Source organism: Rana temporaria, chromosome 12, assembly GCF_905171775.1.
Source record: "Rana temporaria chromosome 12, aRanTem1.1, whole genome shotgun sequence".
Classification (NCBI taxonomy): domain Eukaryota; kingdom Metazoa; phylum Chordata; class Amphibia; order Anura; family Ranidae; genus Rana; species Rana temporaria.
In genome coordinates, this window is record NC_053500.1 from 106,811,836 (window position 1) to 106,835,117 (window position 23,282).

The 23,282-nt window shown below is 44.6% G+C and overlaps 1 protein-coding gene across 1 annotated transcript in view; it reads left to right on the forward strand.

The window, feature by feature from the left end:
* The first annotated feature begins 249 nt into the window (after positions 1-249).
* CYGB (cytoglobin) overlaps positions 250-23,282 on the forward strand; it is an 83,700-nt gene continuing 60,667 nt past the window's right edge. The window contains exon 1 of the mRNA XM_040330114.1: positions 250-590. Coding sequence (XP_040186048.1) covers positions 448-590 — 143 coding nt within the window. The 5' untranslated portion in view covers positions 250-447. The remainder of the gene's footprint in view (positions 591-23,282) is intronic.

Below are 23,282 nucleotides of genomic sequence, written 5' to 3' on the forward strand. Positions count from 1 at the left end.
CCTGGGATTGGAAAGTAGGTGACAGGTGAACATGACAACCAATGCAGGGGAGGAATGGGGCGATCAGGACCGATGCAGAGGGGGGTGAATGTAAATAGGGGGGCGCTGGAAGCATGCTGGCAGATGGGGAGAAGGGAGGACAAGAAGAAAGAGTTAAGATATTGAAGGTGAAAAGGGGAGGGAAGAAGGCAGGGACAGGAGGAAAGAGAAGGAGAGGAGGGGGGAGAGGTGGGACGGGAGATTGGCTCTCAGCATTCTGACAATGCCTTGAAATATCTTACTTTTCCTCAGTTTATCTGCGGGCTGCCATTCACACGCAGCGTAATATGGACAGAGCGCTGAGCTCCGACTATTAGACGGCTCTGTGCGCAGCCCGGTGACACACCGACCTTCCGTCCCCGACCTCTCCGTGTGTGTGTGTGTGTCCGCCCATCCCGAGCCGGGTCCATGGAGAAAGTCCAAGAGGAGAATGACACCGAGCGCTGGGGGAGAGCCGAGGACATAACGGACACCGACAGGGGCATCATCAAGGAGACCTGGGAGCGGATCTATGCCAACTGTGAGGACGCGGGGGTCTCCATACTCATCAGGTAATCGGGTCACCGCCTGGCACTGCCACCTTCTGCTACACGGCACCGTCACTACCTACCTACCCTACCCTGCACTGCACTGCCACCTTCTGCTACACGGCACCGTCACTACCTACCTACACTGCCACCTTCTACTACACAGTACCATCACTACCTACCTACCCTGCACTGCCACCTTCTACTACACAGCACCACCTACCTACCCTGCACTGCCACCTTCTACTACATAGCACCATCACTACCTACCTACCTACCCTGCACTGTCACCTTCTACTACACAGCACCGTCACTACCTACCTACCTACCCTGCACTGCCACCTTCTACTACACAGCACAATCACTACCTACCTACACTGCCACCTTCTACTACACAGCACTGTCACTACCTACCTACACTGCCACCTTCTACTACACAGCACCATCACTACCTACCCTGCACTGCCACCTTCTAATGCATATCACCATCACTACCTACCTACCTAACCTGCACTGCCACCTTCTAATGCATATCACCATCACTACCTACCTACCTAACCTGCACTGCCACCTTCTACTACACGGCACCGTCACTACCTACCTACCCTGCCACCTCTACTACACAGCACCGTCACTACCTACCTACCCTGCACTGCCACCTTCTACTACACAGCACCACTACTACCTACCTACCCTACACTGCCACCTTCTACTACACAGCACCGTCACTACCTACCTACCCTGCACTGCCACCTTCTACTACACAGCACCACCGCTACCTACCTACCCTGCACTGCCCCCTTCTACTACACAGCACCACCACTACCTACCTACCCTGCACTGCCCCCTTTAATACACAGCACCATCACTACCTACCTACCTAACCTGCACTGCCACCATCTACTACACAGCACTGTCACTACCTACCCTGCACTGCCACCTTCTAATGCATATCTCCATCACTACCTACCTACCCTGCACTGCCACCTTCTGCTACACAGAACCATCACTACCTACCTACCTAACCTGCACTGCTACCTTCTGATACACAGCACCATCACTACCTACCCTGCACTGCCACCGTCTACTACACAGCACCGTCATTGCCTACCTACCCTGCACTGCCACCTTCTAATGCATATCACCATCACTACCTACCTACCCTGCACTGCCACCTTCTACTACACAGCACCGTCACTACCTACCTACCCTGCACTGCCACCTTCTACTACACAGCACCGTCACTACCTACCTACCCTGCACTGCCACCTTCTACTACACAGCACCGTCACTACCTACCTACCCTGCACTGCCACCTTCTACTACACAGCACCGTCACTACCTACCTACCCTGCACTGCCACATTCTACTACATAGCACCGTCGCTACCTACCTACCTAACCTGCACTGCCACCTTCTACTACACAGCACCATCACTACCTACCTACCTACCCTGCACTGCCCCCTTTAATATACAGCACCATCACTACCTACCTACCTAACCTGCAGTGCCACCGTTTACTACACAGCACCGTCACTATCTACTCTGCACTGCCACCTTCTAATGCATATCACCATCACTACCTACCTACCCTGCACTGCCACCTTCTACTACACAGCACTGTCACTACCTACCTACCCTGCCACCTTCTACTACACAGCACCATCACTACCTACCTACCTAACCTGCACTGCCACCTTCTTCTACACAACACCATCACTACCTACCTACCCTGCACTGCTACCTTCTGCTACACAGAACCATCACTACCTACCTACCCTGCACGGCCACCTTCTACTACACAGCACCTTCACTACCTACCCTGCACTGCCACCTTCTACTACACAGCACCATCACTAACTACCTACCTAGCCTGCACTGCTACCTTCTACTATATAGCACCATTATTACCTACCTACCTGCACTGCCACCTTCTACTACACAGCACCATCACTAACCAAATTACCTACCCTGCACTGCACTACCACCTTCTACTAAACAGCTCCATCACTACCTACCTACTTACCTACCCTAGACTGCCACCATCTATTACACAGCATGTTTACTACCTACCTATCGACTTATAATGCACTGCCACCATGTACACAGCATGGTCACTCTGTACCTACCTACCTACCTAGCATGCACTGCCACCATGTACACAGCACAATTTCTCTCCACATACCTACCCTGCACTGCCACGATGTGCACAATCACTACCTACCAACCCACCCTTCACTGCCACCATGTACACGGCAAGATCACTCTCTACCTACCTACCATGCACTGCCACCATGTACACAGCACAAATTCTCTCCACCTACCTATCGTTGCACTGCCACCATGTACACAGCATGATCACTATGTACCTACCATGCACTGCCACTATGTACACAACATGATCATTCGCTACCTACCTACCATGCGCTGCCATCATGCACACAGCATGATCACTATGTACCTACCTACCATGCACTGCCACTATGTACACAGCATGATCACTATGTACCTACCATGCACTGCCACTATGTACACAACATGATCATTCGCTACCTACCTACCATGCGCTGCCATCATGCACACAGCAGCACCATCTCTCACTATCAACCTACTATACATTGCCACCATGCACACTGTCACACAGCACTGACACTCTGTACCTATCTACCATGCACTGCCACCATACATGTACAATTCTCCCTACCTACAATGCACTGTCATTATGCACATAGCACCATCCCTCAGTCTCTACCTACCTACCTACCTACCATGCACACAGCACCATCACTTACACTCTACCTACTTTGCCACACACTTCAATTTTACTTCGCAAATGATGTGCGATTCAATCAAAGCGATCAAACTGTTGAATAGACATTACTTCCCTTCCTATTGAATTAGATTGGATTCAATCAAATGATTGGCCAGGGTGGAAAATGATCAATTATGTTGCATTGATCATGTACTGAGATGCTTTGTTTATTAATTGAATATTAGATTTTATTACAATCAATCAGATTCTCAGATTACATGGTGAAAAAAGTAGATGCAATTGAAAATTTATGATCATATCATCCAACTATCGATCGAAAATCTACTTCCATATGTGTGTGTGTGATACGAATTGAATGGGTTGTCAACCATCAAAAGAGAGCAATCGGAAAATCAATCAATAATTTATTGAAGTGTGTATGACAACCGTTAAATGAGCTCCTCTACCTACAAGAAGGGTCTGTGTGCATGCCATCTTCACCGATTGTTCTGTGCCATAGTTCCCAATAGGAGTTCCCCCTGCCTGGCAGTCTGTTTGTATCCTGTATACGTTTCAGCCAATCTCACTGTACAATCACTAGGCAGCCTCCTAATCTTATCATTTGAAATCTTAATGAATGTATGACTGCCAATTGATGCAAAACGATTAATATTTCCCTCCCAGGCCTATCAACCTGGTTTGGTCTGAATCATTTGCAGGGGAAGTTATGACTGTTTGATCCGTTTCTGGTTCGATTGTTTTGATCACATCAATCAGATAATAAAATCAAAGCATACACCAAAATGATGTAATATGAGGACCTACCTCAGATCCATTGAATAGATCCAATGGATCTGTATTCAATCAGGCGCTACATAATTGTTGGTAGATCTAAGATTGTACAATCAGATTGTAATGTGTGCAGTGAGTTTAAGAACTACTATGTAATACAAGGACCTGCCTAGTTGGATACAAATGGATTGGATCGTTTAGCCAGGTCCTCATATTACATGGATTTGGTAGATTTAAAGTTGATTGTACAAACATTGGCCCGGATTCAGATAGCCTTTACGCCAGCGTATCTATTGATACGCCGCGTAAATGCTACGAAGCGCCGGCGTATCTTCTTTCTGTATTCAGAAAGCAAGATACGCCAGAATTTTACTAAGATACGGCCGGCGTAAGGCTCTTACACCGTCGTATCTTAGGCTGCATATTTACGCTGGCCGCTAGGTGGCGCTTCCGTAGATTTCCGCGTCGAATATGCAAATTAGGTAGATACGCCGATTCAGAAACGTACGTCCGCCCGGCGCATTTTTTTTTATGTCGTTTACGTTAGGCTTTTTCCGGCGTAAAGTTACCCCTGCTATATGAGGGGTATCCTATGTTAAGTATGGACGTTGTTCCCGCGTCAAATTTTGAAAATGTTGTTTGCGTAAGTCGTTCGCGAATAGGGCTATACGTAAGTTAAGTTCACGTCTAAAGCAATGACTATTTGTGGCGTAAATTTCGAGCATGCGCACTGGGATTCTTTCACGAACGGTGCATGCGCCGTTCGTAAAATACGCAGGGTCACATGAAATTTAAATAAAACACGCCCACATCATCCAGATTTGAATTAGGCGGGCTTACGCCGGACCTCATACGTTACGCCGCCGTAACTTAGGACGCAAGTTCTTTCTGAATACGGAACTTGCGCCCTAATTTACGGTGCCGTAATGTATCTGAGATATGTTACGCCCCGCCGGTAGATACTCCAATGTATCTGAATCCGGGCCATTGTGCGGTCCAATTGTCAGGTGTATGGTGACCCATGGAGACTTGAACCTAGTGAATGACTTGAGATCACCCCGGGATCCCGATGTCATAATATCCTGGGGAAAGTCATCCTGTGACTGCTCTGTTTATGTTCCATTTTCTATTTTTTCCTCGTCTCTGGCATGTTCCAGCAGGGGGTTCTGACAAGAGTGTGTAGGGACAATGAGGACAGCTCAATAGTAACATCATTTCACTGCTGGATCTGATCATCGTTCCTCTCTATTATCTATTATGCCTCGCTCCACTTCCTATATTTGTTTAACCTTTTCTGTTTGTTATGAGAAATATTCTTCTTGTTTACTTCTACAAGATCAACTGACAAAGCTATCACACCAGGATAAGAAGATTTGCTTTTATGAGAGTGAAGTTTTATGAAAGTGAGAGTTGTTTCCAGGATTTAAAAAAATGACTTTCACGTGGTGAAAAGAAAGGGCTCTTTCCCTTAGGGCCCTTTCACACGTACGGATCCCGTGAGCGGGGCTAGACTGGGACAAAAATTTGTCCATTGACTTCATCCAGATTTAATTTTGCAAACACGCACAAAAACAGGAGGGCTAACGACATGCAGGAACATTGATACAGCCTCATTGGCTGGTATTTCAGAAACCGGCAAAAATAGGATTTTCCTCCATCTGCAGAAACGGAGCATAGCGGAGACCGATGCGATCGGATGTCAGCGGATGTCCACTGACATCCTCAATCCCATAGAGATACATGTCTCTTTTTTTTTTTTTATCCGAAAACAGATCGATGAAAGCCGGACATACGGTCCGCATGTGTGAACCCTGCATTAGGGTAAAGAAATGTTTCGGTAGCATATAGCAGTATGCCCCTTAACTCCCCTTATACTTGACTCCTCACTCTATCCAGTTCCTGTCTGTAGTGACTCTACACCCTCACAGGCTTTGCTTGGGCCGCAGGAGCCATTGGCTCCCGCTGCTGTCAGTCATATTCTGCAATGAGGGGGCGGAGCCGAGCTGTGCTCTCTGCGTGTATGGACACAGTCAGCACGGCTTGGGAGCGAGCCTGTAGGTGCATCCCCATAGCAAGTGGGTTGCTATGGAGGCACACTAAGAAGAGGAGGAGCCAGAAATACTTGTGGGGGACCAGAGAAGAGCAGGTTTGGGGACACTCTGTGCAATTCCACTGCAGATAAGAATGAACCAGTTTGTTATTTAAAAAAAAAAAAAAGATTTTAAAAGTAATGTTGACATTTTGCATTCATTTAACAAGGAAAATTAGATAAATAGTTTAGAGCAGCCTTTCTCAACCAGGGTTCTGTGGAGCCATAGGGTTCCTCTAGAGCAGAGTTTTTCAACCAGCATTCCATGGAAGCCTAGGGTTCCTCCAGAGGTTGTTCGGTGCTCCTTAAAGCGGTGGTTCACCCTTAGAGGGCACTTTTTCCCCTTAGATGGATGCTCGTTTTCTCTAGGGGAATCGGCTATTTGTATTAAAATATGTGCAGTACTTACCCGTTTTCGAGCTGCATCTTCTTCCGTCGCTTCCGGGTATGGGCTTCGGGAATGGGCGTTCCTTCTTGATTGACAGTCTTCCGAGAGGCTTCCGACGGTCGCATCCATCGCGTCACGATTTTCCGAAAGAAGCCGAACGTCGGTGCGCAGGCGAGGAAATAGAGCCGCACCGACTTTCGGCTTCTTTCGGCTACGAGTGACGCGATGGATGCGACCGTCGGAAGCCTCTCGGAAGAATGTCAATCAAGAAGGAACGCCCGCTCCCGAAGACCCATACCCGGAAGCGACGGAAGAAGATGCAGCTCGAAAACGGGTAAGTACGGCTCATATTTTAATACAAATAGCCGATTCCCCTAGACCGAACGAGCAGGAATCTAGGGGAAGAAAATTTTTTTTTTTAGAAATGGGTGAACTCCCGCTTTAAGAAATTTCTGCCTCTCAGATTAGTTCCCACTAACACCATTGATCTTTTCCAATGACCACAAGGAGCATTCTTTACACTGACCATCACACTAATGTATCATTAGTTGTAGATATAGTCATTTTTTAACAGGGGCTCCCTGATACCAGAAATGTATTTCAAGGGTTCCTCTGTGTTGAAAAGGTTGAGAAAGGCTGCTGTAGAGGTTGCTAGGAAATCCTGGAGCTTTGCTGGGGACTATGGGCCAGATTCACATAGAACTGCGGCGGCGTAACGTATCATAGATACGTTGCACCGCCGCAAGTTTTCATCGCAAGTGCCTGATTCACAAAGCACTTGCGATGAAAACTACGCTGGCAAGGCGGGCCAATTCAAATGGGCGTGTGCCATTTCACTTTTTCGAACGGCGACGCGCGTAGCGTACTTCCGTATACCCGGACGTGTTACGCAAACGACGTTAAATTAAAAATTTCGACGCGGGAACAACGGCCATACTTTAAACAGCAATACGATTGCTGAGTAAAGTTAGGGCAGATCAAACGACGACTAACTTTGCGACGGGAAACTAGACTAGCAGCGACGTAGCGAACGCGAAAATCCGTCGGGAATCGCCGTAACTGCTAATTTGCATACCTGACGCTGGTTTACGACGCGAACTCCCCCCAGCGGCGGCCGCGGTACTGCATCCTAAGATCCGACAGTGTAAAACTATTACACCTGTCGGATCTTATGGATATCTATGCGTAACTGATTCTATGAATCAGTCGTATCTCTTTGGTGAATCTGGCCCTATGTCACTTGGTAGAACCAACTGCATGGCACCAGTGGATCCTCCCCTCATATGTCTCAGATAAGTCACCATACCAGTAATGCCGTGTAAACACGATCGGTTTGTCCAATGAAAAAAGACAGATGGACTGTTTTCATCGGACAAACCGATCGTGTGTGGGCCCCATCTGTCTTTTTTCCATTGGTGTAAAATATAGAACATGTTTTAAATTTTTCCTATGGATAAAAAAACGATAGGAAATTCCGATTGTCTGTGTGGAACTCCAAATCCACGCAAGTCGACGCATGCTCGGAAGCATTGATCTTCTCGTACGATCGCGTAACTTTGTGCGGGCGTAACGTATCTGATTTACGTTGCGCCTCTGCAACTTAGACGGGCAAGTGCTGTATTCTTAAAGCACTTGCTCCATAAGTTGCGGCGGCGTATCGTAAATCGGCCGGCGTAAGCCCGCCTAATTCAAATTTGGATCAGGGGGGCGTGTTTTATGTAAGTCTTCTGTGACCCGACGTGATTGACGTTTTTCCCGAACGGCGCATGCGCCGTCCGTGGAATTTCCCAGTGTGCATTGCTCCAAAGTACAGCCCCATTCACGGATGACTTACGCAAACAATGTAACTTTTTCAAATTTCGACGCAGGAACGACGGCCATACTTTGTTGCGGCCATAAACATTGTTACGCCGCACTTACGCCACCAAATAGCCGGGAATAGCCTAACGTAAACGGCGTAACTTTACTGCGCCGGGCGTACGTTCGGGAATTTGTGTATCTAGTTGATTTACATATTTTGACGCGTAAATCAGCGTACACGCCCCTAGCGGCCAGCGTAAAAATGCAGTTATGATCCGACGGCGTAAAAGACTTACGCCTGTCGGATCTGACAGTTATCTATGCGTAACTGATTCTCTGAATCAGGCGCATAGATACGACGGCACAACGCAGAGATACGACGGCGTATCTGGAGATACGCCGTCTTATCTCCACTGAGAATCCGGGCCATAGTGTGTAGGCAAGACTGATGAAAGTCAGCTTCATCGGATATCCGAGGAAAAAATCCATCGGATTAGATTCCATCAGATATCTGATCGTGTGTACAGGGCATAAGGGACGAATTCTTCCCATTGAATAACAATGTAACAGGGCATTCTTTCCAGTGGCCAGCAATGTCACAAGGCATTCTTCACACTGACCACCATGTCTCCACAGATCACCAATGTAAGGGAGCACTACTCTGATCACAAAAGTCAGAGGGTCTGTTTTTATTTCCTCTTACCATTATTATTAGATTAATTTTGATTTAATATTACTGAAAATACTTTTGTCGGACAAGGGGGATGTTGAATATTTATCCATCTTGAATATTAACCACTTAACGACCGCCCACTGTATATATACGTCCTGTTTTTAAAGATGAATATCTCGGTAACGGCAGCAGCTGCTGCAACAACTGAGATATCCATCTCTTCAGTGAGCGGTCCTGTCAACGATAACGGCGGTCTCCGCGGCGGATTCGCCGCGGGATCCTCGGTGGCGGGAGAGGGGCTCCCGCCGCGCCCTCCGCCGCTTGCCGGAGCCGTCGGTAGCGGCGGAAGGCGATCGGGTCCTTTCAGCTGCTGTGTGGGGATGCGAGTGAGGGCAAGATAGCCCCCACCCGTCCCCATAGCATTGCTGGGCGGAAGTAACTTTAAAACGTCAGTCCCGCCCAGCGTCTTAAAGAGAATTTTTTTTGTTGTCATTTTTTTCAAATGACAAAATTTTCTTTTTTTTTGCATTTAAGTCTAAATATGAGATCTGAGGTCTTTTTGACACCATATGTCATATTTAAGAGGACTTGTCATGCTTTTTTTCTATTACAAGGGATGTTTACATTCCTTGTAATAGGAATAAAAGTGATACATTTTTTTTTTTTTTTTTTTTTTTAAATAAAAAAAAAAATAATACATTTTTTTAAAGCGCCCCGTCCCGACGAGCTCGCGTGCAGAAGCGAACGCATACGCGAGTAGCGTCCGCTTATGAAAACGGTGTTCAAACCACACAAGTGAGGTATCGCCGCGATCGTTAGAGCCTCCTCTGTAGCTCAAAAAATGAAACCTATAGAATTTTTTTTAAACGTCGCCTATGGAGATTTTTAAGGGTAAAAGTTTGACGCCATGCCACGAGCGGGCGCAATTTTTAAGCGTGACATGTTGGATATCATTTTACTCGGCGTAACATTATCTTTCACAACATATAAAACAATTGGGCCAAATTTATTGTTGTCTTATTTTTTAATTAAAAAAAGTGATTTTTTTCCAAAAAAAAGTGCGCTTGTAAGACCGCTGCGCAAATACGGTGTGACAAAAAGTATTGCAATGACCGCCATTTTATTCTCTAGGGTGTTAGAAACAAACAAAAAAAAAATATATATATATTATATATTTAGCAAAAAAACTTTTAGTCTTGTAAACACCAAATCTGAAAAAACCCTTCTGTCCTTAAGTGGTTAATTATTATTTATTACAGGTATTTAAACTCTAGGGACACCACATGTTTAAACTCTAGGGGGGTTATTTACTAAAGGCAACTCCACTTTGCACTACAACATTCAGTGCAATTTCAAGTGCACTTTGCAATTGTAGTTTTCGTGAATAACCCTCTAGGTGTGTCACATTCTTTAACTTTTTGCTTATTATTACTATGTCTAAATCTTGTTGATCATACAAATGTACCATGAGCTATAGATGTATTTTCAGCAAAGGATTACTGAGACTTGAAAGTAATTTCACGGGTTCCCCCAGGGCAAACTGGTTGAGAAAGTAGGACATACTTCACTTACCAATATAGATACATTGCACCTTCTAAGACCCCTTTCAGACTTGTACGACTTGTCCCACGATTTGGGACTGCAAAGTAGCATGACAAGTCCTTCCCCATGATTTCCAATGACAACCATTCATATTCGTACAACTTCAAGTCGTGCTGACTTCAAAGTAGTCCCTGCACTACTTTGGTCCGACTTTGATGGCAGTTACACAGGCATTCCCTGAAATCGTGGCCACGAATCGCAGCAAAATCATGTTAAAATCTTGCGACTTTGATTAAAGTTGCTTATTGATAAAAAATGATAATCACAATATATGTCAAATGCTTGCTCTATAGATTGCAACATTAAAGCGGGGGTTCACCCAAAAAAACTAACTTTTAACATTAGATTGAGGCTAATTGTGGGAAGCACAATCGGGTTTTTTTTTTTAAAATCAATGCAGTACATACCTTTTTAGAGATAGATGTTCTTCGCGGCTTCCGGGTATGGCTTGCGGGACTGGGCGTTCCTATTTGACAGCCTTCCGACCGTCGCATACAGCGCGTCACGAGTTGCCGAAAGTAGCCGAACGTCGGTGCGCAGGCACTGTAGAGAGCCGCACCGACATTCGGCTTCTTTCGGCAACGTGTGACGCGCTGTATGCGACGGTTGGAAGCCTGTGAATCAAATAGGAACGCCCAGTCCCGCAGAAGACATACCCGGAAGCCGCGAAGAACATCTATCTCTAAAAAGGTATGTACTGCATTGATTTAAAAAAAAAAAAAAACACCTGATTGTGCTTCCCATAAAAAGCCTCAATCTAATGTTAAAAATTTTTTTTCGGGTGAACCCCCGTTTTAACATGCATTTTAGTACAGACCAAGTGTGCATGTATTTGCCCTAAAGAGCCAACCCTACAAAAAAAAATAATATTAGGGGGGCATTATCAACTGACAAGGAAAAGCCAGCTAAACATGTTTGAGAGCTGTTTATCATTTTCCGACAACAAAAGTTCTTGTAGGAAAGTCCCGACCGTGTGTACACAATTCAGCGCACAAAAATCCTATGCATGCTCGGACTCAATGAATTTTATTTTTCTCTGCGTTGTAGCGTTGTAAATTGACGTTCGCAATTTCAGACCACATTTGTGTGACCGTGTGTATGCAAGACAAGTTTGAACGAACATCCGTCAGAAAAAAATTCCACGGTTTTGATGTTGGAACGTCTGATCATGTGTACGGCATTAGAGGTGGATGTTAATTAAAAAATATGATCTTCAACAATTAGAATATTTGGTTTGCATTTATAGTAACATTATAATATATATATATATATATATATATATATATATATATATATATATATATATATATATATATATATATATATATATATATATATATATATATATATATATATATATATATATTACACAGAATTTGTACTTGGGGTAAAAAAAAAACCAAGGTCAAAGGTGAAAAATTACCCATACCAGCCAATCGAATGTCATTCATTCTCTGTGGGTTACTGCACTTTAATAATAATACTGTAGCTGTTTTCTTTATCAATAAGTTCAATACTGTTTTTTTTTTCTTTTTTTCTTTTTTCTTGCTAAGAAATGTAACATAGTATTACAGCAAGACGTGGTCTTGCTACCAGTTCAGTTTTTTTTATTGACCAATGGGGATACATAACCCCTAGAGTCTGACCAAAGATGATGAGGGTATGATGGTTTAGAAAGAAAGGAGAAAATTGAAGTGCCCATACACATTAAAGCGGAGGTCTGCCAACATAAAAAAAAAAAAAAAAAAAGCCAACAGCTACAAAATCATACAGCTGCTGACTTTTAAAATATGAACACTTACCTGTCCAGTGCGTCAGCAATGTCGGCACCCGAGGCCGTCGCGTGCCTCGGTCCTCAGATGCTGCCGCCGCCATCTTCGCTAAGGGAATCAGGAAACTAAGCCTTGTGGCTTCACTTCCTGGTTCCCTACTATGCATGTGCAAGTCGTGCTGCACAATCGAAATGGTCCCTCCTGTCTTCTATCTCCCAGAAGACAGCAGGGGGGGGGGGCAGGACATGGCATAGATTATCCACAGATTCCGCGGATATCTATGCCCGGAAGTGGGTGCAAATACCTATATTATACAGGTATCTGCACCCCCCTGAAAGGTGCCAAATGTGACACCGGAGGGGGGAGGGTTCCAAAAAGCAGAGGTTCACTTTTTGTGTGTACCTTCACTTTAAATGGTAGTAAAAAAAATAAATGCTTGCTCTATAGTACAATTGCAACATTAAAGAGGAACTGCAGTCTGCTCACATAATTTGTAAAAAGAAACATCTTTGCCATTCTGAAGCTTCACTCCAATGACTGCATATTATTTTATATATACTATGATTCTGTACTTGCCAAATATGGTGCAGAAATCCCCCTCCACCAAGTCTGGCTGCAACCATTTTAACTGGGCAGCTGAAGATACTGCCTGTTCACTTCCTGGTTTTACACAGACACACAGAGGCACACCTCCAGCTCTGCATCTCTCATTGGCCCTCTTACAACTCAACCCCATCCCTTCCTGGCAAACTCTCACGAGAGGGGGAGGGAGAGAGAGGGAAATCTGTGCATGATGTCATAAGCCTAGGCTTTTTACCAGACAAAAAATAGTGGGATGTATAAGGTATTTGATGGCAGAAAAAAATGTTTTACTATCCAAAGTTAAAACAACAAGGGCATAGGACTTAATAGATGGGAAGATGAAAAAATGACCGAAGTTCCTCTTTAACAGACATGCTTGTACCAGCTGAGTGTGCATGTTTATGACCTGAAGAGACAATTCTGATGCCACTATAATACCAAGGTAACAATATGGAATGATCACAAAAAGCCAGCTTGTTGATGGATCCTTTTGCTGAGATCGATCGGCCTGAGGAATTTCTAGACCAGGGGTCTCCAAACTGTGACCCGGGGGCCAGAAGTGGCCCTCTGTTAGCCTTTATCTGGCCTTTGGGGCACAATTCTTCCCACTGATATGGCTTTGCTGACTCTATTGTGTAGGTAGGACTTGTGAGTCCAGGATATTGTAAATCCTTAAAAAGCATATACGTAAAAACTGCACAAAACAGAGAGGCATAAAAAAACACAAGGTAGTAAAACTTCCATAGTGTTCCTGAAGTTATTGAAATTGTATCTTGAACTCCCTGATTCACACATATCCGCAGTTAAAATGGGGTTTCTTTAGTTCCACATGTAAAAATAACAGGGAATAAAGTAATATCAGTGTGAAAATATCATACACACAACCTCAGTGGCTCTCTTGCCACCATGAAAGATGGTAACCCATGGCTTCCTCCCCCCCCCCCCCCCTTTTTGCTTGTGTAAGTAGGCGATTCTGATCTGTAATTCCATATACAAACAAATGAGTTCGTCTTATCAGCAGGTTTTCCATCGTAGGTTCACATGGAAGTGTTTTTTCTCAGCATCTAGAAGCATGGTAAGGGAAGAAAATTAAGTTTGCTTTTGCTTAGTTGGTATGCAGTTTGTTGTGTTTTCTTGCATTGTTATTACTTGTATGTGTATTTTAACACGTTACTATGCATTTTCTACAAAACTGTCTAAGCAAAAATGGCAGTTTTTTTAATTTCCTGCGTCGTATCTTTGTTTTGTATCCACAAAACAAGATACGACGGCATCTCGGCTCGATCCGACAGGCGTACGTCTTGGTACACTGTCGGATCTAAGCTGCAATTTTTCGGCGGCCGCTAGGTGGCGTTTCCGTCGAAATCTGCGTCGAGTATGCAAATTCGCTAGTTACGGCGATCCACGTACGTACGTCTGCCCGGCGCATTTTTTTACGTCGTTTGCGTTCGGCTTTTTCCGGCGTATAGTTAAAGCTGCTGTTATGAGGCGTACTCAATGTTAAGTATGGCCGTCCTTCCCGCGTAGAAATTTGAAATTTTTACGTCGTTTGCGAATAGGGATTTGCGTAGAATGACGTCATCGTCGGAAGCATTGGCTTGTTCCGGGTTAATTTCGAGCATGCGCACTGGGATACCCCCACGGACGGCGCATGCGCAGTTCAAAATAAACGTTGTTTACGTCGGGTCACAACGTATTTACATAAAACACGCCCCCATAACTTCCATTTGAATTCCGCGCCCTTACGCCGCAAAAGATGCACTACGCCGCCGTAACTTGCGGCGCGGATTCTTTGTGGATTAAAAAAATAAAAAATAAGTTACGGCGGCGTAGTGTATCTTAGATACGCTACGCCCGGCGCATAAATACGCCGCTGTACGAGGATCTGCCCCATAGACTGCAAAGGTGTATATATTTTGCATAGAATTATGATGGTGTTAACCAATTGCATGGTACAGGAATACTAATGAAAATTAAATTTGGGGTTCCTACACACCAGCCCAGTTGAGTTCTATAGGACAAAGTTGTCCTATTGCTTCAGTTCACTCCAATGCACTACATTGGTGTGCATTAAAATAAAGTGGGGTAGGTTGCATTTGCTTTCAGCCTGTTGTGATGCACTGTACTGGAATATTATACAGAGTATAAGGTGTGCTCTGTGGCATAAAAAGACCCTTAGAATGTTGTTAAACTCTAATTTTGTAACGTTTGTTTGCTTTTCTAGAGGTTAGTGGACTTAAATTGACAATAGTTTTCATCGTAGTGGTGAAAAAATTCAAAAGGAGCAGGATGGATTTTTTTTTTTTTTTTTCTTAATGAACACTGTGAATGTGGTTTTTAGTTCAGGAAAAATGTACACATTTTTTATTCTTTGTTTTCTAGGCACAAAAGAATCCTGCTTAATACATCTGAAATTCCATTTTAGAAGCAGGTTTGAAGGAATCTTTAAGACCCCTTTCACACTGGAGTTTTTCAGGCGGTACATCGCTAAAAATAGCGCTGCTATACCGCCTGAAAAACTCCTGCCCAGCAACCTCAATGTGAAAGCCAGAGGGCTTTCACACTGAGGCGATGCGCTGGCAGGAGAGAAAAAAATCTCCTGTCAGCAGCATCTTTGGAGTGGTGAGAGAAGCGGTATGTATAACGCTCCTTCCCATTTAAAACAATGGGAAACCGCGGCAATACCGCCCACAATGCGCCTCTGCAGAGGCGTTTTGCGGGCGGTATTAACCCTTTATCAGCCGCTAGCGGGGGTTAATACCGCACCGATAGTGGCCGAATAGTGGCCGCGGCTCCCGCCTCAGTTTGAAAGGGGCTTAAGGGCTTTCAAACAAAATTGGTTGAATCAGAGATAGCAAGATGTTTGAGAGCGAAATTCTACTGGTGTATAATCCAGCTTAAGCAGTATCGCCTGCTTCATTATGGGGTGCCACCCCCCTAATCCATGTGCCCCCCCCCCCCTAATGTACATGCAGGGCGCCGGACGCATGGATTTCAATGGAGGTTTTTTCTTTTAAGCATGTGATCAGAGTCGGAGGCTCTAATTGGCTTAAAAAAAGGGTAAGATCAAGGCGCAGAGCACTGCGCCCTGAGCCCACCCAGTTGTGTGACAATAGCGAATTATTATTCACTATTGTGTTCCTGATTCTCCTCCCAGCCAATCAGGAAGCGGGTTTGATTGGCCAGGGAGTCTTAGGACTCCCTTCCTATTCGGGTTGGGTCTCAGGACCAACTTTCTATTCGACTGGGAGGAGAAGCAACAGCCCGGTGTCATGGCAAGCTGCAGCAGGTGGAGGGGCAGCTTCCAGGAGCCCTACCTCAGATCACCAGAACCACCTCCTAAGGTAAGGACATGTATGGCATCCGACCCGTCCGGGGGGGCTAGTTCGAGCAGGCAGCTATCAGGAGCCTGCACCACCTCCAATTCCCATCCGTCTCCCGCGGGGGGGGCCTGTGGCTTGACATGGATGCCGTCCAAGGGTGCCAGGGGCAGCTTCCAGGAGTCTCCACCACCTCCGATTGCTGTCTGTCTACACCAGCCACCACTGAGCTTAAGGAAGTGTCAAATGTAAGGACAATTCCAGTATCTTTTTAATTAAAAAAACACAAATCTTTAAAGATTATAGTGCTTCCTTTGACAACCTTAGAGGATGAATTCCTCCACAGTGCTTGTAGTTATAAAGGTAAGTAATGGTTGTACCCTGGAGAAAACAAGAACAATTCACTTGCAGTGAGGTTCTCCCCACACTGCAACAATTAAATGTTCATTCATGTCTAGGGTGCCAGTGAAAAAGGACTTTTACCTACTTTATCCCATGCTCCCGAATGCTCCCTCCATGCTATAGACCAGACCCCACAGTCTCTTTTTTTCCCTCTAATGTCCAGACAGTCACAGGTACTATGACATCAAGTACAACGCAGAGCCAATTACCCTGCATTGTGAGGATGCTGAGGGACTGCCCACAACCTGGAGAGCCAGAAGGATATGTTGAATGCCGACTTCTGGGGAAGCAAAGGATTGGGTCCTTTTTACTGGTACCCTAGGCATAACCCAACACCTGGAGCACCAGGGAAAAATGCTGAATGGCAATTGCTGGGGAACGTAGGGATTAGGTAAGAAAAAATCCTTTTTACTGGTGCACTGGGCATAACCATTGCTGGAGCCCCACTGCAAGGGAATTTTATGCTACCCCACTGAAGCTTTAACCACTAGCCGACCAGCCGCCGCAGTTTTACGGCAGCAGGTCGGCTCGGCTGCGCGAAATGACGTAATATTAAGTCATTTCGCATTTCAGCCATGAGGGGTGCGTGCAGGCGGGAGCGATTACCGCCAGGCACTAGCGATCGCTCGTTACAGAGCGAGAACCGGGAGCTCCGGTCCTGTCAGGGGAAGAAATGACTGATCGTCTGTTCATACAATGTATGAACAGCGATCTGTCATTTCCCCTAGTCAGTTCCACCCCCCCTTTCAGTTAGAAAACACCTAGGGAACATAATTAAACCCTTTCTTGCCCTCTAGTGTTAACCCCCTTCCCTGCCAGTGACATTTTTACAGTAATCAATGCATTTTTATAGCACTGATCTCTATAAAAATGCCAATGGTCCCAAAAATGTGTCAGAAGTGTCCGCCATAAGGTTGCAGTACTGGTCCCATCAATTTACTATGTATGTGTGACATAAACACAGACAGTAGATACAATTGAGAAATAAGTGTAGATAAGGAAGGATTACTGACAGGATTACCAGGTGAAAAAAAAATGCCTGAAAAAATAAAACAAATACCGACGAAATCTAAGGACTGGTAAACTGTGGTCTATTGCTTATTTGTTTTGAGGTTTAAATACACTTTAAGAATATGTATAAATGTTAATGTTCATTTTTCAGACTCTGTGTTTACACATTAAACACGTTTTTTTGCTAGAAAATTACTTAGAACCCCCAAACATTATACATTTTTTTTCTAACACCCTAGAGAATAAAATGGCGAATATTGCAATACTTTTTGTCACACCGTATTTGCGCAGCGGTCTTACAGGCACACTTTTTTTTTTTTAAGAATAAAATCACTTTTTTTAATAAAAAAAATAAGACAACAGTAAAGTTAGCCCAATTTTTTTTTTTATATTGTGTAAGATAATTTTACACCGAGTAAATTGATACCCAACATGTCACGCTTCAAAATTGCGCCCGCTAGTGGAATGGCGTCAAACTTTTAAAAATCTCCATAGGCGACGTTTAAAAAAAATTCTACAGGTTGCATGTTTTGAGTTACAGAGTAGGTCCAGGACTAGAATTATTGCACTCGCTCCAACGATTGCGGTGATACCTCACATTTGTGGTTTGAACACCATTTTCATATGCGGGCGCTACTCACATATGCGTCCGCTTCTGCGCGCAAGCTCGTCCGGACGGGGCGTTTTAAAAATGTTAAACAATTATTATTTATTTTCCTAGATTTTATTTATTTTTACACTATTTAAAAAAAAAAACTAGTCACTTTTATTCATATTACAAGGAATGTAAACATCCCTTGTAATAGAAAAAAGAATGACAGGTCCTCTTAAATATGAGATCTGGGGTCAAAAAGACCTCAGATCTCATATTTAGACTAAAATGCAATAAAAAAAAAATTGTCATTTGAAAAAATGACAAAAATAAATTGTCCCTTTTAAGACGTATGGGCGGAAGTGACGTTTTGATATGTCATGGTATGGATACGGGTGGGGGCCATCTTGCCCTCACTCGTATCCATGGCCAGTACAAGGAAGGACCGGATCGCCTCCGCTGCTGCCGACGGCTCCGGTAATTGGCGGAGGGCGTGGGAGAGCGAATCCACTGCAGAGACCACCATTATCGTTTACAAGACCGCCGCCTGAAGAGATGGATACCTCGGTTGCGGCAGCAGCTGCTGCCATTACCGAGATATTCCTCTTCAAAGTAAGGACGTATATAGTCGTGCGGCGGTCCTTAAGTGGTTAAGGCAGTGCTCGACAAATCCCAGTCGCCAGATCGCCATGGCGACTAGAAATAGCATCCTGGCGACTTGGCTTGGAAGGTGGGCAAAAAAAAAAATCTTTTTTTTTTGTGAAGTCTCCAGCTCTTCCTTGTGTGAGCTGGCGCCATCTGGTGGTGGCCGTTGGTATTACAAGTTAAGCATTACAAGTTAAACAGCAATTCTAATGTCATTTTTCACTATTTTCACTGCCATCTTCTTCCCTCTAATTAGAACCCCCAAACATTATATATATTTTTTATCCTAACACCCTAGAGAATAAAATAGCGATCGTTGCAATACTTTCTGTCACGCCGTATTTGCGCAGCAGTCTTACAAGCGCACTTTTTTGGGAAAAAATTACACAAAGTTCTCCCAATTTTTTTTTAATATTATGAAAGATAATGTTATGCCGAGTAAATTCATACCCAACATGTCACGCTTCAAAATTGCGTCCGCTCGTGGAATGCCGACAAACCTTTACCCTTTAAAATCTTCATAGGTGACGTTTAAAAAAATCTACAGGTTGCATGTTTTGAGTTACAGAGAAGGTCTAGGGCTAGAATTATTGTTCTCGCTCTACCAATCGCGGCGATACCTCACATGTGTGGTTTGAACACCGTTTACATATGCGGGCGCTGCTCACGTATGTGTTCGCTTCTGCGTGCAAGCTCGTCGGGACCGGTGCGTTTTTCTGGCTCCAAACTTTTTTAGCTGGCTCCTAGATTCCAAGCAAATTTGTCAAACCCTGGGTTAAGGTGGTATTAAAATCCTGTATCCTTCAGCGGACATGCTGATTCTTATATTGTTAGTTCTGTTGCGCCAAGCCAGCCTTTCTCAATCTGGGTGGCGTGTGGGTTTGTCATGGGGGCTGCCTGCAGGCTCTGATTTGAGCGATGTACACATCGAATGCTGCCAGCGATACACATTCACCCTAAAAGACACTTCCCTGCTGGGCCAGGGCCAGCTCATCTGCTCATAGACCAACAACGGGTGAGGGGCAAGCAGGGACCCAGTCATCGAGCAGATGATCCCTGCATGTGACAGATTCAAGGGCTCTGAATGGCTGCCAGATGGGTCAGAAGAAAGTCATGAGTCCTGTTAGAAATAAATGGGGGGGGGGGGTCATTGTTAGTAGGGATAGTGATGGGGGTGATGCCAAGATGCCCAGGCATTAAATCTGTGAAATATAGAAGCTTGTTAAAGTATTTGTCCGCAATATAAAAATGATAGGTAAAGAAGATTGATCAACGTAGACTTAAAGGGGTTGTAAAGGAATTTTTTTTTTCATAATAAGCATCCTTTACCTGCAGACATTCCTCTTTTCACTTCCTCATTGTTCGTTTTTGCTCAGAAGTTGCTCTATTTCTTCTCTGTTCTGTTCACTTCCTGCTTGTCTGATTTTACTGACCACCGTGAAGGGAAGCTTTACTGCGGTGGTCAGTAACATGCTCGCCCCCTCCTGGGAACTACATCTGTGCGGCAGGACGCTCTCTACATGTTAGAGACTTCAAGGAGGTGTGAATTACTGGGCGTGCCGCAATGCATACTGGGAAATGTAGTTCTTACATGAACAAATGAGGCAAACCAGGAAGTGAATGAGAGAACAGAAACTAGAATGCCGGAGGTGATATAGATGAAGGAATTTAATAGGTATTTACTCGTTTTTTAACAGAATCATTACACTATTCTGTCTGTCTACCTTGCAGACATTAATTTTAGGCAACATTTTTTTTCCTTTAGTGACCCTTTAATTTAATGGCCAAGTTCACCTTTTTTTTTTTTTTTATATATAAATTCTAGCTCCCCTATGTGCCAATATAACATTAATGTACTTCTTTTGCAAAAATAAAACCGCTTTCCATTTATTCCACGCAGGCTTGCCTCACTGGCTTTATGGCTGTTTCAAAACACTGCTCGATTATTTCTGCCTTCCTGGACAGACTTTAGGTCATGACACAGGAAGGAGTTGACCAGCTGGGGGTAGATGATGCAGGGCGTGTGCTAATTAGATCAGCTGGTCAACTCCTCCCTGTGAAGGAAGGCGGGAAGTAAGGCAGAAGTAATGGAGCAGTGTTTCGACACATCCATAAAGACAGTGAGGTAAGCGTGTGTAAAATAAATGGAAAGCTTTTTATTTTTGCAAAATAAGTACATTCATGCTGTATTGGTACATCGGGGAGCTGGAATTTAGAAGGGGGAAAAAAAGTGAATAAAAAGGTGAACTTTTTTTTTTTTAGAGCCAGAGTTAGCTTATTCATCCCCCTCCCATTGATAAGTACCATTTATGTTTTTTTACATTTTAGTCTGTGGTGCCTCAAGCTTTTGCATAATATTAAAGGGTGCCGTGGCTGACAAAAGGGTGAGAAATGCTGCTTTAGGCAACTTTTTTTTATTAAGTGTATCTCTGAAATGCATTTTTCAGCAGAAATGTCACATTCTGTTCTTAGGAGCAGAATGTGACATTGCTGTACTTTGTACTGTTCAGTATCTTTTGAACTGCCTCACGTGTTCTATACCTGGCGTTAATTATTACAAAATGAATCTGAAACAAGTTCATCCAAGCTGGAATACATTCCATTCACATAAAAAAATTATTTGCTTGGCTCTGCCCACTATCCTGAAATTAAAGCGGTTATAAACCCTTTACAACCACTTTTTGCTACAGGTAAGCCTATAATAAGGCTTACCTGTAGCTACCCCGGATATCTCCTAAACCTGCACGGTTTAGGAGATTTCCATTGTATCTGCATGTGCCAATGTGATCGGCACATCCGCACTGAAGCAATGGCACGTACGTTTGTGTGCCGTTAACGGGAGTGACGCCATTGTGGCTCCGGTCAATTACAGCGCCGGAGCCCGCGATACCCGGAAGTAACTCCGGGAGTGACATCGCTGGCCAGAGGGGGGTACAAGGCCCGCTGCAAGGGCTTCGATCTAAGGTAAGTAATTCATAATGAGCTAGTATGCTATGCATACTAGCTCATTATGCCTTTGTCTAGCAGTTTTTTTTTTATAGTGTTTACAACCACTTTAACCACTTAACCCCCGGACCTTATTGCTGGTCAAAGACCAGAGCACTTTTTGCGATTCGGCACTGCGTCGCTTTAACTGACAATTGCGCGGTCGTGCGACATGGCTCCCAAACAAAATTGGCGTCCTTTTTTTCCCACAAATAGAGCTTTCTTTTGGTGGTATTTGATCACCTCTGCGTTTTTTTTTCCGTTTTTGCGCTATAAACAAAAATAGAGCGACAATTTTGAAAAAAATGAATATTTTTTACTTTTTACTAGGGTTGTCCCGATACCGATACCAGTATCAGTATCGGGACCGATACCGAGTATTTGCGGGAGTACTCGTACTCGCGCAAATACGCCCGATACCTAAATAGAATACTTCCCCCCCCGCCGCTGCCGCCGCATCGAAAGCCGCCGCATCGAAAGCTGCTGCATCGCACCGCCGCATCGAAAGCCGCCGCATGGGTTAAACGCAGTGCGGGAACATCACAGCTTTCATTTGAATAGCTGAAGTGTTCCCGCGCATATAGACACTCCCCCTTGCCCGGGATTGGATGGGTGATCATGATCTGTCCAATCCCGAGCAAGGGGGAGTGTCTATACGCGTGGGCAAAACAGCTATTCAAATGAATGCTGTGATTTTCTCCATGCGGTGGCGGCTTTCGGCGGCAAAGGTATGGGGGACATGGCTGGAGGGACATGGCTGGAGGGACATGGCTGGAGGGACATGGCTGCATATGTGAGGGACATGGCTAGAGGGACATGGCTAGAGGGACATGGCTGGAGGGACATGGCTGCATATGTGAAGGACATGGCTAGAGGGACATGGCTGCATATGTGAGGGACATGGCTAGAGGGACATGGCTGCATATGTGAGGGACATGGCTAGAGGGACATGGCTGCATATGTAAGGGACATGGCTAGGGGGACATGGCTGCATATGTGGGGGACATGGCTGGGGGGACATGGCTGCATATGTGGGGGACATGGCTGCATTTGGGGACACATTTAAAAAAAGTATCGGTACTTGTACTCAGTCCTAAAAAAGTGGTATCGGGACAACCCTACTTTTTACTATAATAAATATCCCCCAAAAATATATAAAAAAAAACTATTTTTTTCCTCAGTTTAGGCCGATACGTATTCTTCTACATATTTTTCGTAAAAACGTTTATTGATTGGTTTGCGCAAAATGGCATTTTTATAGCGATCAGTGCTATAAAAATGCATTGGATTACTATAAAAATGTCACTGGC